The following is a 16,752-nucleotide window of genomic DNA, read 5'->3' on the forward strand; positions in this document are numbered from 1 at the left end:
ATATATAAATAACTAAAAAAAAAAAAAAAAAAAAGAAAAGGAAAAAAAGAAGGAAAACAAAACAAATCAAAAAGAAAGAAAAAAAAGAAAAAAAAACCAAAAAAAAAAAAAAAAAAAAAAAAAGTAAGATAGAGTTATTTATAGTTTTTATGCAAAAATAAAAATAAAAATAAAAAAAATTAAAATTAAAAAAAAAAAAAAAAAAAAAAAAAAAAAGTAAAACAGAAAAAAAAATAAAATAAAAAAATAAAAATAAAATAACTAACTAAATCTTATTTTATTTTATTTTATTTTATTTTGTTTTATTTTATTTTATTTTATTTATCTAATTTTTTTTTTTTTTTAAAAAAAAAAAAGAATGTCAGCACAAAGACAATTTTCAGAAGATCTTTGGGATAAATTTGAATCAGTTGTTAAAAAAGTTGATAATGGTAAAATTTTCACACAACAATTAAGTAAATTTCTAAGTAAACAACAACAAATTGAATCAGCCTATGCCAAGAGTTTAGTAAAGTTATGTAAAGATAAATCATTTGCACCAGAGGTTGAAATGGGGACATTGAGAGATTCATTTCAATGTTATCGTGAACAATTGGAATTGATTGGAGCATTACATGAGGAATTTTCAAATAGATTAGAGAAATTAGTTACCATTGGTATCGATGGATATTTGGAAGAGAGTAGAAAACAAAGAAAAGCATTGATTGCCAATGGTGAAAAGTGTACAAAGGATCTAAAGACTGCGGAGTCAAATGAGTCAAAAGCAAAGCAAAACTATGAAAAGTTAAAGAGGAAACAAGAGGAGGCCAATGAAGATCTCTCAAAACAACCTCCAGGCGCCAAAGAACAAAAGGCCAGAAAGACATTGGAATCTGCAACTAAAGCCGCTGACAAAGGTGATAATGAGTATAGGGAGAGTGTGAAATGTTTGCAACAAAATCAACAGAAATTCTATCATGAAGAGATGCCAAGAATTTTAGATGATCTTCAAAGATTTGAAGTTGAAAGAATTGATAAATCAAAAGATTGGTTAATGGAAGTTATCACTCAAAATGAATTGGTACCACCCGCTGTTATCATTCATAATGAAAACATTAAAAAAGGTATTGAATCTATCGATAGAGAACGTGATCTTCAAAATTATATCTTGGTAACAATGAGTGGTGCTCAAAAACCACCAGAAGCTCAATATGAACCTTATCAATCTGGTGGTGGTTTTGCAATAGTAAATAGTTCAAGTAATAGTAATTTAAATATAAGTCGTAAATCTGGTGAATTAAATGGTGGTGGTAGTATCCAAAATGGTGCTTCAATCATTTCTTCACCACAACAACCACAATATCAAAATATAGATCATCAAACTCCACCACAACCAAATATTATAATACAGCAACATCAACAATCAAACAACAACAACAACACCAACAATAATAGTAATGTAATGACAACTCCACCACCACCACAACCACAACCACAACAACAACAATTACCTCAACCAACTCAATTAAATAATCCACCACAACCACCAATTTCTTTAAGTAAAAATGATAGTAGTAATAGTATAAATAGTAATAGTAATGGTGAAATTGTAAGAGCACTTTATGATTATAATGCAACAGAGGAGAATGAAATTTCATTTAAAGCAAATGCTTTAATTAAAGTTGTTTTACGTGACGAAAGTGGTTGGTGGCAAGGTATGGTAATTGGAGAGAGTGATCGTATTGGTGTTTTCCCAAGTAATTTTATTTCAGATTCTTCTGATTCTTCAAAGAAAAGAGTGGATGTAGCAGGTAGAAAATGTAAAGTACTTTACGATTATCGTACAGATTGTGAGGGTGAATTAAATATTAAAGAAGGTGAAATTTTAACAATTGAATATGAAGATGAAGGTTGGTTCTTTGGTTCAAATGAATCAAATGTTTCTGCAAGATTCCCTTCAAACTATGTTCAAGTCATTTAAATAATCAAATAAATTCAAAAATAAAATCAAATAAAATCAAACAAAATCAAATAGTTAAATTACATTTTGTTCAAAAAAAAAAAAAAAAAAAAAAAAAAAAAAAAAAAAAAAAAACAGTCAAACTTTTAATTCAATTTTTAAAATATAAAACGTTATAATAATAATAATAAAATAAAATAAATGATATATAATTTCTATCATTGGTATAATATACTTATTTTGGTAATTTGTTTTATTTTTATATTTTATTGTTTTTATAAATATAAAAATAAAATAGGAAATCGGGTATTTTTTTTTTTTTAATTTTGGTGGGAATTTTATATAGATTCTTTTACTATTTTAGGATTTACCTTTTTTTTTTTAATTATAAATTGATTGGTTTTTTTTTTTTTTTTTTTTCATTCCAATATCAATTTAACAAATAAATCATATTTAATATTCAACTAATAAATAAAAAATAAAATAATTGATATGAATAATAATCCAATAATTAAAAATTATAAAAAATCGCTATCTCAATCATTTGATGATTTACTTGTAAATAAAGATATCGATGATTCATTCACTTGTCCAATTTGTTTAAAATTATTAATTGATGCTCGTCAAGGGTGTTCAGAAGGTCATGTATTTTGTAATAATTGTATTACATCTTGGTTAAAAAATAAAAATAATTGTGCAGTTTGTAGACTTCACATTTCACAAAATTGTTTATCAAAAAATAGATTTTTAGAATCAAATATTAAAAAAATTAAGGTAATTATAAAAATATAATTATTATTATATAATTAATCAACTAACTATGTATTTATATTATTATTATTAATTTTTTTTTTTTTTTTTTTTTTTTTTTTTTTTTTTTTTTTTAAATTATTATATGAAATAATAATAATAATAGGTTTTTTGCCCAAATAAGAATGATTTAAATGATTTAAATGATGATTCTGATGGTTGTCCGGAAATTCTTGAAATTGGTAATGTTGAATCCCATTCACTCAAATGTATTCACAGATTTGTGCTTTGTCAATATGGTGGTGATAAATGTGGTCCTGTTAGATTAAACAAACTATTATCTCATGAAATTGAATGTCCCTTTGTTGAAATCCAATTTGAAAACTCTAAAAAAACAAATTCCTTAAAAAAAAAAAAAAATTTTAGATTTCAAATCCCAAATAGCCCACAATAATTTTCACATAAACATTAATAATGCACCATTTTCAAAGGTTTTATCCAATCTAAAAATCTAAAAACAATATGGTCTGGTAATTAATTTAATTGAGTTGCCAGTATTTATTTAAAATAAAATTCTAATCAAGTTATAAAAGTAAAAATAAAAATAAAATTAAGTAAAATAAAATAAAAAAATAAAAAAAAATCTTTATTATCTTTAATAAATTAATTAATTAATTATTATTATTATTACTATTATTATTATTATTATTATTATTATTATTATTATTATTATTATTATTATTATTATTATTATTATTATTATTATTATTATTATTATTATTATTATTACTTTCTTGAACCAGCACCTTGAGAAGCGGCAGCATTTGTTTGAGCAGCTGGTGGTGGTGCTGCCATATTTACTAAGATAATTAAAAAGAGTGGAAGTAAATAGAACCACTTAATTAATAATAATAATAATAAAAATAAAAATTGTAATTTAAATTAAAATTGTAATTGATTAGTATATTGATCCTTATTTTTAATGTTTTTTTTTGTTTTTTCTTAAAAACTATTTCATAATTTACTTACATATTTTCCAATAAATGATTGACTTTCCTCTTTTTCTTTTTCTTTTTCTTTCTCTTTTTCAACCTTTGGTTCTTCGTAGACCAACTTTAAAATATCCTCAGAGAAATCGATGATAACAAATAATTGATCTTTATCATCACCAGTAACTGGTGGTGATTTCTTTAATTGATAATTACTTGCAACAATATTCATATTATTTGAATCTAAATTAATCTTTAAAAATTCATATTGTAATGAAGAATCATTTAAATTACCCTATATATTTATATCCATATATCAATTTATATAAATTCAATTTGAATTTGAATTTAACAATATATTTAAAAATAAAAAAAAGGATGGTATTAGTAAAATAAAAAAATAAAAATAAAAATAAAAACTATTATTATATAACAAACCTTTGGTAATGAAGAAAAAGATAAATTACTTGGATCTTTATCAGATACAACTGTTGTTTTAAATAAATCACATGATTTTTGATACAACTAAAAATAATTTTAATGTAATAATAAATTTGATAAATATATTATTTTTTATAAATTATATATATTATATATTACAAATTATATATTATATAATATATATTATATAATATATATTATATAAATTATAATTTATATATTATGATGATGATGATGATGACTTACTGATCTACTTTCTTTTGTTAATGAATTTTTACATTTAATTTGAATTGCTTTTTTAAAATTTATAGAATCAACAGAAGTGATAGAATTGGTAGAGTGTGGTATTAATTTAGGTTTGAATAGAATTTTACATGATTTCGATTGATCTTCATTATGATACATTGTAAATTCAATATCCTTTTGATTATTTAAATTTGAAACTGTTATACTTTCACTAATTTGTAATATTATTGTAAATAATGCAATAACAATAGATATTATTGTTATTTTATTAAATTTCATTTTATTTATTTGTATATTTGTATATTTATTTATTTATTTATTTATTTATTTGTTTGTTTGTTTGTTAATTTATTTATGTGTTAGTTTGTTCTTTCTTTCTTTCTTTCTTTCTTATTTCTTTATTTTTTTATATATTTGTGTTGTCCAATGAAAAATGAAATTCAAACTTGAAATTAAAAAATAATTTTCATATTATTTGAAACCTTGTAAATTTTTTAAAAAAAAAAAAAAAATAAAAAAAATAAAAAAAATAAAAAAATAAAAAATAAAATAAAAAATATATATGTTTAAAAAAAAAAAAAAGTTTAATAAAAAAAATTATTTGTTAAAAAAAATAGGTGGAAAGGAATAATCAATTTAAGTTCATTGTAAGAAATAAAAAAATAAAAGAAATAACTTTAGTGAAAAAAAAAAAAAAAACTAAAAAAATAAGAAAATTAAAAAAAAAAAAAAAAAAAAAAAAAAGTTTAGTTGAAAAATATTATTTGTTTAAAAAAAAAATAGGTGTAAAAGGAATAATTAATTTAAGTTAATTGAAAAAGAAAAAAATAAAATATCATAATAAATCACTTTGGGCAAAAAAAAAAAAAAAAAAAAAAAAAAAAAAAAAAAAAAAACATATTGATTAGTGCGCAACTTAAATTCCAAATTATTTATTAGTGTGTAATTATAAGCGATTTCAAGAAAACAATTGAGATGGGCAACGCAACTAGCATCTTATTTTGTGATGCTCAAAATAAGTTATATAATAAAAAATTAATAAATTAAATTTCAGTTATAAAAATAAAAAAATAAAAAAAACAATTTAGATGAGTATTTGGCCTCTCTTATTTTGTGATGCTCAAAATAAATTATTCAAAAAAAAAAAAAAAAAAAAAAAAAAAAATTTGGTTAAAGTTAAAAAAAAATAAAATAAAATAAAAAAAAATAAAAATAATAAAAGTATACTCCGTTTTTGATTTTATTGTTGTTCAACGTTGTTTTTTTTTTTTTTTTTTTATACTTATCAAATCACTTTTCCACCAGTCATTTAATGACGTAAGTTATCTTGATATTTTTATTGTTTAATTTTGGAATGTTGAAAAAAAAAAAAAAAAAAAAATTTTAAATAAAATTCTTTAACGCTGTGTTGAAAACGGAGTTTTTTTTTTTCAAAACGATGTGAAAACGGAGTGACTTTTTTCTTTTTTTTCGAGTATTTGTTGATTGTTTATATGGAAAATGAAGTAATCCTGTTTTAACAATGCGAACCTTTTGAGAATAAATTTTTTTTTTTTTTTTTTTTTATTCTATTCTTTATTATTATTTTTTTTTTTTTAATAATTATTGATTGTTATTATCTACAAATAAAAATAAAAACAAATAAAAACAAATAAAAAAAAAATAAAAAAATAAAAAATAAATAAAAATGTCAACATTGACACCACCAACATTTTTAACAGTAGAATTATGCCAAACAGCATTTAACAATTTATTTAAATTATATTATACAGATCATGACCATAGTGAAGAGGAGGGGGGTGGTCATGAAGGACATATTCATGCTGGTGTTACGTGTGAAGAAGATCCAGATAAACAATATTCCAAACCAATTCATATAGCAGCAGTTTTCATTATTCTTGGTGTAAGCTTTCTTGGTACGATGATACCAATTTTAGCAACCCATATAAAACAATTAAGAATTCCAAGATATGCAATCATCGTTGGTAAATCCATCGGTATTGGTGTTGTATTGTCATGTGCTTTCATTCACATGTTACTACCAGCCGTCATTTCTCTCACATCGGAATGTTTACCAGAATCATGGCATGAGGGTTACGAAGCCTATCCATACCTCTTTGCCCTTCTTGCTGGTATCGTTATGCAATTCATTGATTTCGTAGTTCTCCAATACTTAACTAACAAAGAGGCTAAAAAACATTTATCATCTTCAAATGACAATATCTCACTTCACGATGTTCATACTCCAGGTGGTGGTGATGGCCATACTCCAGGTGGTGACGAACATTCAAAATCCCATTGTCACGCTCCAAGTGGTGCTCATGGAAGTCATGTCCATGGTGGACTTTTAATGGATCCAGCTGCTCTTAAAACTATTGAAGCTTATTTATTAGAATTTGGTATTACAGTTCATTCAGTTTTCATTGGTTTGGCTGTTGGTGTTGTTGATGATTCAACTTTAAAAGGTAAATTAATTATTCTTTAAAAAAAGATTTTATTTATACATGCACATATTAATTTTCCATCTTTTTTTTTTTCCTCCTCTCCTAAAAAATAGCTTTATTAGTTGCATTAGCATTCCATCAATTTTTTGAAGGTGTTGCACTTGGTTCTAGAATTTCAGATGCTAAATTAACATCACATTGGCATGAAGCTTTATTAACATCAATTTTTGCAGTTTCAGCACCAATTGGTATTGCAATTGGTGTAGGTGTTGCCTCTTCTTTAAATGTTAATGGTCCAACCTATTTAATTGTTCAAGGTGTTTTTGATAGTGTTTGTGCTGGTATTTTACTTTACATCGGTTTCTCTTTAATGATTAAAGATTTCCCTGAAGATATGGAAGAATTATGTAGAGGTAAAAAATATGAATACTTTTTACGTGCTGGTTTATTTATAGGTCTCTGGGTTGGTGCTGCAATGATGGCTTTCATTGGAAAATATTTGTAAAAAAAAAAAAAAAAAAAGTTAAAAATAATATATATAAATAATAATTTGGTTATTGGTGGACAATAACTAGATTTCCATTTTTGTACAAAAAAAAATAAAAAAAAATAAAATAAAATAGAAAAAAAAAATATAAAAATAAAAATAACCAATTATGCGTAATCAAAACCTTTTTTTTTTTTTTTTTTTTTTTTTTTTTTTCTTAAAAACTTCGTTTCGTTTGAATATATTTAGTGAAACGAAATTTAGGAAATATTTTATTCTTAAAGAAATGATAGGTTTCACTTTGTTTTTAAAACTATTTCCAAAAATGGAAAACACTTTTTTTGGATGGGGAAATGTTATTTTTTTTTAAAAAAAAAAAAATTAAAACATCTTTCTTTTTTTTTAATCATAAAAAAAAAAAAAAAGTCTCCCATATTTCAATTTAATAAAGTATAAAAAAAAAATAAAAAAGAAAAAATAAATAAAAATTTATATATGCATTTGCACACCTGGATTAATATTTTTAATTTGGTGGTCGAGTTTTATTATTATTATTATTATATTATATCATTTTAAATTCAGTTTTCTCCACTTGAACTAGAACTGCTTGAGCTAGAACTGCTTGAGCTTGAACTTGATGAGCTGCTTGAGCTTGATGATGATGATGATGATGATGATGATGATGATGATGATGATGATGATGATGATGATGATGATGATGATGATGATGATGATGATGATGATGATGATGATGATGATGATGATGATGATGATGATGATGATGATGATGATGATGATGATGATGATGATGATGATGATGATGATGATGATGATGATGATGATGATGATGATGATGATGATGAGCTGCTTGATGAAGAGCTTGAGCTTGATGAGGAGCTTGAGCTTGAGCTTGAGCTTGATGAAGAGCTTGAGCTTGAGGAGCTTGATGAACTGCTTGAGCTTGAGGAGCTTGATGAACTGCTTGATGAACTGCTTGAGCTTGAGGAGCTTGATGAACTGCTTGAGCTTGAGGAGCTTGAGCTTGATGAAGAGCTTGAACTAGATGAGCTACTTGAACTTGATGAAGAGCTTGAGCTGCTTGAGCTTGATGAAGAGCTTGAGCTACTTGAGCTTGATGAAGAGCTTGAAGATGATGAACTTGAGCTGCTTGATGATGATGATGATGAGCTGCTTGATGAGCTTGAGCTGCTTGATGATGAGCTTGAGCTTGAGCTACTTGATGATGAGCTTGAGCTTGAGCTGCTTGATGATGATGAGCTTGAGCTGCTTGATGATGATGAGCTTGAGCTGCTTGATGATGATGATGATGATGATGATGATGATGATGATGATGAACTGCTTGAAGAGCTTGAGCTGCTTGATGAAGAGCTTGAACTGCTTGAAGAAGAACTTGAACTGCTTGATGAAGAGCTGCTTGAACTAGAACTGCTTGAGCTGGAACTAGAACTGCTTGAACTAGAACTGCTTGAGCTTGAACTAGAACTGCTGGTATCTAAAATATTTAAAAATGAAGCAACACCCAAATCTCCTACTTCTGCCATCTTATTAGTTCTAATAATAACAAAAAAAAAAAAAAAATTTGTTAGACTATATACATCTATACATTATATTATATAAAGTAAATAATTTTTAATTAATTAATTAATTAACACACTTACTTTTCTAATTGATATATATCTCTTTGTGGTTCTTCATTTGTTATTTCAACACTCTTTCTATAAGGTGTGACTATACTTGGAAGAACCAATAAAAAACTTATTAATACAATAAAAAACCATTTAGAGTCCATTTTCTTTGACTTATATATATTTATTATTTATTTATTTATTAAAAACACTGGAAAGTTGCGTTATTCTGTGTGTGTTTGTGAGATTCTGTATTTGTGTTTCTTTGAGATGATCTAAAGGAATAAATTAATGTTATTTGTTAATAATATGTTGAAAGCACTTTTCAATGTATATAATTAATATTAATTATTTCTATTCTGACAACTATCGAAAAGAAAAAAAAGAAAAAAAGAAAAAAAAAAAAAAAAATGTATTTTTATGGTTTTTTTTTTTTTTTTTCCAACTTGAAAAAAAGGGCGGCGTTGGAATTTTAATTTTTTTTGATTTTTTTTTTTTTTTTTTTTGCGTTGTAAACGTGGTCGTTAAAGAAAATGGAATACAAAATAAAAATAATAATATTTTATTTTTAACTTTTTTTCTTAGAAAAAAAAAAAAAAAAAAAAAAAAAAAAATAATAATAATAATAATTATATATGTATAAAACAAAAAAAATAAAATAAAATAAGATAATAAAAAATAAAAACTAATGTTGATATCTTTTTTTAATTTTTTTAATTTTTTTTTTTTTGTACAAGATATTTTTCTATTTTCGAATATTAATTTTCATACTTTATAGGTTTTTTTTTTTTTTTTTTATATTTTTTTTTGGAAAAAAAATAAAATAATGATGCGAACAAACCAACTGATCGAGTTTTTTTTATTTTTTTTATTATTATTATTAATTTAGGATTTATATAAATATAAATTTAATATACATATACTAGCCTTTCTATTTGCATAGTTGTAAAATAAAATATAAAAAAAAAAAAACAAAAGAAAAAAAAAAAACAAAAAAAAAAATAATAAAAAAAAAAAAAGAATGTTTTTTTTTTATTAAATTAAATAGTATGGAGGGTTGTTTGTGTTTGTGTTTTTTTTTTATTATTAATTGATAACCACACATTATTGTACAAAGATTGAAAGAACAAATTTAATTTTTTATTTTTTTTTATTTTAATTTATTTTTATTATTATTATTTTTTTTTTTTTTTTTTTTTTTTTTTAAGTGCGCTATATATTTGTGTGGGTGAGTGAATGTATGTGTTTGCATCTCTTTATTTCTCATTTGAGAATAAAGGTGAGAACGAATTTTTGAAGTATTATTTATTTAAATTTTGATCACTTTTTTTTTTTTTTTTTTTTTTATAATATATTTTTAAAAAAACTTTAAAAAATTTATATTCATTAATTTTATTATTATATCCTCCAGTATGATTTAATCATATAGGTTTTTTTTTTTGAATGAATGAATTTTTTTAATTACAATACCTTTTATCTTTATTTTTTTATTTTAGTTAATGTTCAAGACAACTAAAAATACAAATAAATATAATAAACTTTGAGGGATAAATATATATCGATGACTGAAAAGCAAAAAAAAAAAAAAAAAGCAAAAAAAAAAAAAAAAAAAATCTAAAAAAATAAAAAAAAAAAAAAAAAATTATTTTAATTTTTTTAAAAAAAAAATAATCAGTTTTGGTCTAACGGATCGTTCCAATTTTTTTATTTTTTTTTATTTTTTTTTTGATTATTATTTTTTCTTATTTTATTTTATTGTTTTTTTTTTTCTTTTCTCCTAAAAAATAATAAAAGAAGATGAGGGATTTGATTCGGAAAAAAAAAAAAAAAAAAACCAAAAAAAAAAAAAAAAAAAAATTTATTAAAAAAAGAAATCAAAATATATATATTCTAAACATAAATATTATTTTATTATTTTATTATTATTATAATTATTATTATTTTTATTAACCTTTTTTAATTTTTTTTAATTATAATTTTTTTTTTTTTTTTTTTTTTCTATTTTTTTTTTTTTTTGTATTTATTTTTATTTTATTTAATTTTTTTTTTTTTTTAATTTTTTTCCATATGATTGGTTATTTATTTAGGGTTAGTATAATAATAATAATAATAATAATAATAAAAAAGAAAAAAAAAAAAAATAAATAAATAAATAAATGTGGTTTTAGTGTAAATATCATAAAAATCAAATAAAATCACAAAAAGCAATATTTTGCTCAATACAAAAATAAAAATATGTGCAGAAAAAAAAAAAAAATAAATAAAATAAAATAAAATAAAATAATAAAAATAAAATAATAAAAATAAAATAAAAAAATAAAAATAAAATAAATTAAATCTAAAGAGTTTATAAAGGAAATATTTTATTGTGTATGTGTGAGGTATATGGATATCTATTCTTGTCTGATGATAATGATTTGTAAAAATTATTTATTTATTTTTTATTCAATCAATAAAATATTCTTCAATTTGTAAATAAAATAAAATAATAAACCAAATTGCATTTACCTTTTTTTAAAAAAATTTATTTTTATTTTTTATTTTTTTTTAAATTTTTTTTTTAATTTTTTTTTGTCTTATATATATAAACTTTTCTTTCTTTTTTCTTTACCTTCTCACTATTTTAAAATAAAAATAAAAATAAAAATAAAAATAAAAATAAAAATAAAAATAAAAATAAAAATAAAAAATGTTTTTACTAAAAAATCAGGACAACTATTTTTTGTTTTTTTTTTATTTTTAATTTTTTTTTTTTTTTATAATTGTCAGAAAGTCAGCGCTCACAAACTTAAAATAGAAAGAAACATTCTGGCGGCAATCGTTAAAAATATTATTTTTTTTTTTTTTTTTTTTTATGTACGTGGTTTTTTAACGACAACAGGAAACCTTTTAAACAAAATAATTTTATAATAAAAAAAAAAAAAAAAATAAAAGAACCCAAAAGTGGAAAATTCAATCCTCCAAATTTTTTTTTTCTCTTTTTATTAATTATTAAAATATTTTTATTTATACAAAAATATAAGTAATTTTGGAAATATTTGAATTTAAAATTAAGAATGTGTGAACATTCCAAGTTATATTTGGTTATTAATAGTTTGGACCATAATTTATAAAATCGTGATGGAAAAATGACAATTTTAAAACATTAAATATTTCATATTTTAAAAAGAAAAAAAAAAAAAAGAATAAAAATAAATAAATAAATTGTTCAATGGAATAAATCAAAAAAGATATTTTGTGAAACTAATAAAAATTACCCCCACTCGCAAATGCGTTTATTAAAATAGTTTTTTTAATTATTTTTTTATTTTTTTTTTTTCCATTATTTTTTTTATTATTTTTTTTTTTTTGTTTTATTTTGTTTTATTTTGTTATATAATTTTTGTTTTTTTTTTTTTTATTTGGTTGAACTCAATTTGGTAATAAAGTTTAAAATATATTTTATCAATGTCAAATTACACAAACTATTTTTCATTTAATTTAAAAAACAAAAAAAAAAATAAAAATAAAAATAAAAAAAAATAAAAAAAAAAAAGAAAAAAATAAAATTTTTTTTTTTTATTTTTTTTTTTATTTTTATTTTTTTACAAAAAAAAAAAAAAAAAAAAAAAAAAAAAAAAAAAAAAAAAAAAAAAAAAGGTTGGTACCATCAAAAATTTATAATTCTTTTTTTGTTTTATATTATTTTAATTTTTATTCTATTTAATTTTTTTTTTTTAAAAAACAAAATTTTTTCTTCATTTAATCTTTTTTTTTTATTATTTATTTATATAAAAATATTTTATATAAATAAGGAAAAAAAAAAATAAAAAATAAAAAATAAAAATAATAATATAATAATAATAAATTTTATTCATTAAAAAAAAAAAAAAAAAAAAAAAAAAAAAGTTATATTTAATAAATATATAAAAATCCAACCTATTGTTTTTTTTTTTTTTTTTTTTCAATTTATTTTTTTATTCTTTTTTTTTTTTTATTTTAAAAAAAAATATATATATATTGTATATAAAATATAAATATATTTTTTAAATAATGGAGGAAGATGAAGAAACAAAAAGATTAAATGAACGTCGTCGTATTAGAGAAGAGAGAAGAAAGAAACAAGAAGAGGATGACGCAAAAGAGGACCAAGAGAGAAAAGCAAGAGAGGAAGAACGTAAAGTTCGTAAAGAAGCAAGAACCAAAGAAAGAGGTGAGCGTGAAGCACAACAAAAGAAAGAATTGGAAGAATATATAAAGAGAACTGAAGAAGAACGTAGACAACGTAGGGAAGAACGTGAGAAACGTAGGATAGAAGAAGAGAAACAACAAAAAGAGGATGAGGAAAAGAGAAAGAGACAACAAGAAGAACGTGAAAGAAAACGTCGTGAAGAAGATGAAGAAAAGAGAAAGAAAATCAAAGAGTTGGAGGAATCACGTAGGAAGGTGTTAAAAGAGTTGGAAGAGGATGAGAATAGTTCACAAGTCGATTCGATTCTATCACAAAAGAAGAGACGTTTAATTGCACGTCAAAAGATTGAATCAATTCTAGCATCTGTCGACCCAAGCAACTCACAATACGATCAAACCCAACCAACCCCAATTAAAATAGTATCATTATTATTAACGGATGAATTGAAGGAGGAGGTCATTGATTTGGTGGCAAGTGGTGGATTTAGATCATTGGTGGATTATATGTCGCAACCAGCATCCATCTCAACCATGGCAGAGTATTTGGTTGATATCAATGTGGGTGCCACCATTTTCGCTTCAAAACCAGAGTTCTTAAATGGTACAGCCTCGTTAGAGTTAAAGAATTCCTTAGCGAGAATGCAAGCTTCCTACGAAATCTTAAAGGGTGGAATTCAAACCATGGCAAAGATTATCACTGATCCTTCAAACTCGTTCATATTGGATATACTCTTCTCTATGATTTCAAATCCACCTCCTATTCCACTTACAAATATGCACATTTTCACAGACCTAGTATGTAGTTATATGAGTCGTAAACCAGAATTACTCATTTACATTTGCAATAACAAGGATACAATCTTACCTTCATTGATGCAACATCTTTCAAATAGTGAAACTGTTGATTTATTATTGAAAATGGCTGAAATCGAAATGACACAAAGTAATGAAACCACATCTAATAGCAGCAGTGGTGGTAGCGCAGCATCATCATTTTTTAGTTTATTTACAGGTTCATCAAGTAGTAGTAGCAGTAGTAACAACAATAACAACAATAGTAATAATAAAGAGAAACCAAATTGGACAAATGATTTAACACCATATTTAATTTTAAGAATTAATGAAATTAGTAATTTAGAGAATGTTATAGTTGATCAATTAGATTTAGAGATTGATAATATTCAAAGATTAATGTTTGAATTAGTAAAGAAATATCCAAAATCAAAAGTTGCTCATCATTTATGTGGTCAATCATTCTCTAATGCAGTTTTAAGAAATGGTTTTAAATTAGCATTGGTTCATCCTTACACTTCACCATTCTCATCATCAATGTTATCATTAATTTGCACATTAGTAGATTCGTCAGTTACAATGACTCAGTCTTTAATTACAAATTCTTCATCATCTTCTTCATCATCATTATTATCGTCATCATCGTCCTCATCATCATTATTATCATCATCATCATCATCAAATCAAGATTTACCATCAGTTATAAATTTATTATTTAAACAAATCGTTATCATTGATGATATTAGTAATGGTGAAGATAATTCAAGAGAGTTATCACCAATAAAAGCAATCTCTGAAATTTTAACCATTAAAAAAGATTCACAAGAGATATTTAGTATTGTACGTTTGAAATGTTTACATTTAATTAATTCATTGGTAAAAGCAAATATTTCAAAATTAGATCGTGAAATTTGGGAGAGTGGTATCTTAAAGAAATGTATTGATATCTTTTTCGAATATGAAACCAATAATGTCATCCATTGTATGATAGAAGGTATCTTAACACCATTAATTCAACGTTGTCTTGGTAGTGATGATGAAGAATTTATGTGTCATTTATTAAAAGATTGTTCCTTTGTTTCAAGAGTTGTAAATATTTTAAGTGGTGGTAATAATAGTGAATTAAATCAAATTAATAATAGTAATAATAATAATAATGATAATAGTAGTAATAATAATAATAATAATAATAATAATAATAATAATAATATAAATGGTAGTTTAAGTGGAGCTAGTAAATTAAGTGCATTATTTGTAAATAGTAAAGATAATGATGTAGTTATAGTTGAACAACAAAAATCTGAACCAGTAATTGGTGCACCAGCTCCTGCAATGGGTTCATTATCAAGAGGTGGTGGTAAAAAGATAAGAAGAAAGGTATCTTTCTTTAGTACTGATGAAGATTCAACTTCAAATGCACAAGATGAAAATAATACTAGCAGTAATACAAATGGCGATGTTAAATTAGCAATTGGTGATTTATCAATGTTTCAACCACCAACTTCAACTCCAGCTCCAGCCACCTCAACTACTGAACAATCTTCCGATAAAAATTCTTTAGAAAATACAGTAGTTAGCTCAGAAAAGAGATTCTCTGCAACTTTAACTTCAACTTTCTCTATATCTTCATCCTCTTCTTCTTCAACATCTTCTACATCTTCTACATCAACTACTACAACAAAGATAAATGGCACCTCTAGTAGTAGTAGTAATAGTGGTAGCAGTAGTATTAGTAAAAAAGCAGAAAAAGAATTAAAGGAACAAGAGAAACAAAAAATAAAAGAGTTGATGGATACCTTAAAATCAAAACAATTAACACCAGATCAAGAAAAAGCAATTAAATCACAAATTAAGCAACTCAAGAAAGAAAAAAGACAAAAGAAAGAAGAAAAGAAATTAGCAAAAAGATTAAAAGAAAAAGAAAAAGAAAGTAAATCAAAATCATCAACATCAACATCATCATCTACTTCTTTAAAGAATAGTTCTGGTTCAGTAGTTTTACCAACATCAACAAACAAATTAAAATCGTCTTCATCAAACTCACCATCATCTTCACCAGTTTTAACATCAACCACTACATCCACATTAGCAGCAGCAACAACAACAACAACAACACCAACATCCACCACAGCACCAACCACAACCACAACAACAACAACAACAATGACAACAACAACAATTACTTCAACTTTATCAGATCAATCAAGTGATACAAGTAGTAATAGTGATAGTTGTTCAAATAGTGATGTTTCAAGTGAAATCTCAAAACTATCATTAAATGACAATTCTCAACCAATCGAGGCATCAGTTGAAAATATTGAATCAATTGAAGAGCAAAGTGTAGTAGTAGTATATCATAATGAAGAATCGTCTAACAATGGTAGCAGTAATAATACCGAATGTAATAATAGTAAAATAAATGATGAATCATCAACTAACACCCCAACCACCTCAACCACCACAGCAACAAAGAAGAAAGGAGTAAATCATAATGTTGGACATATTATATCACTATGTATTGAAATTACCCATATCGTTAACAAGAGTAAAGGTCAATTGCTTAGAGATATTGTTGATGAATGTTGCCTATTCCAAGGTCAATGGGATGAAGTTGTTGTACCAAAATTACGTCAAGAAATATCATTTAGAAATATCAAACCAATTGGTACCGTTTCAATGCGTAAAGGTAGAAAGGGTGCTCCACCAACTCCATTTGCAAATGTTGAATCTTTCCAAAATATGGCAAATGGTGTTCCAATTCCTCCAACAAATCCTTCCTCAAAATTCTTTTTCTAAAAATATAATAATAATAATAATATAATAAAAAAACAAAACAAAAAACAAAAAC

General features: G+C 23.4%; 6 protein-coding genes across 6 annotated transcripts; 4 read left to right on the forward strand and 2 right to left on the reverse strand.

Annotated features, from left to right (window-relative positions):
- Positions 1–358: 358 nt before the first annotated feature.
- DDB_G0271676 (SH3 domain-containing protein) lies at positions 359–1,960 on the forward strand (the record flags this gene model as incomplete). Its single annotated transcript, XM_640399.1, has 1 exon — positions 359–1,960. One exon carries the CDS (start codon positions 359–361, stop codon positions 1,958–1,960), a length of 1,602 nt encoding a protein of 533 aa, XP_645491.1.
- Positions 1,961–2,431: 471 nt separating this feature from the next.
- DDB_G0271674 (hypothetical protein) lies at positions 2,432–3,143 on the forward strand (the record flags this gene model as incomplete). The annotated part of the gene is made up of 2 exons (XM_640400.1): positions 2,432–2,713; positions 2,856–3,143. The coding sequence occupies 2 exons, from the start codon at positions 2,432–2,434 to the stop codon at positions 3,141–3,143; spliced, it is 570 nt and encodes a 189-aa protein (XP_645492.1).
- A 217-nt stretch (positions 3,144–3,360) lies between these two features.
- Positions 3,361–4,644, reverse strand: DDB_G0271814 (hypothetical protein; the record flags this gene model as incomplete). The annotated part of the gene is made up of 5 exons (XM_640401.1): positions 3,361–3,379; positions 3,480–3,586; positions 3,719–3,973; positions 4,099–4,203; positions 4,366–4,644. The coding sequence occupies 5 exons, from the start codon at positions 4,642–4,644 to the stop codon at positions 3,361–3,363; spliced, it is 765 nt and encodes a 254-aa protein (XP_645493.1).
- A 1,408-nt stretch (positions 4,645–6,052) lies between these two features.
- Positions 6,053–7,314, forward strand: DDB_G0271672 (ZIP zinc transporter protein; the record flags this gene model as incomplete). Its single annotated transcript, XM_640402.1, has 2 exons — positions 6,053–6,830; positions 6,923–7,314. The coding sequence occupies 2 exons, from the start codon at positions 6,053–6,055 to the stop codon at positions 7,312–7,314; spliced, it is 1,170 nt and encodes a 389-aa protein (XP_645494.1).
- A 560-nt stretch (positions 7,315–7,874) lies between these two features.
- DDB_G0271670 (hypothetical protein) lies at positions 7,875–9,106 on the reverse strand (the record flags this gene model as incomplete). The annotated part of the gene is made up of 2 exons (XM_640403.1): positions 7,875–8,868; positions 8,976–9,106. The coding sequence occupies 2 exons, from the start codon at positions 9,104–9,106 to the stop codon at positions 7,875–7,877; spliced, it is 1,125 nt and encodes a 374-aa protein (XP_645495.1).
- Positions 9,107–12,974: 3,868 nt separating this feature from the next.
- Positions 12,975–16,700, forward strand: DDB_G0271816 (hypothetical protein; the record flags this gene model as incomplete). Its single annotated transcript, XM_640404.1, has 1 exon — positions 12,975–16,700. The coding sequence occupies one exon, from the start codon at positions 12,975–12,977 to the stop codon at positions 16,698–16,700; it is 3,726 nt and encodes a 1,241-aa protein (XP_645496.1).
- Between the last annotated feature and the right edge of the window lie 52 nt (positions 16,701–16,752).

The sequence above is a fragment of the Dictyostelium discoideum genome, assembly GCF_000004695.1.
Source record: "Dictyostelium discoideum AX4 chromosome 2 chromosome, whole genome shotgun sequence".
Classification (NCBI taxonomy): Eukaryota; Evosea; class Eumycetozoa; order Dictyosteliales; family Dictyosteliaceae; genus Dictyostelium; species Dictyostelium discoideum.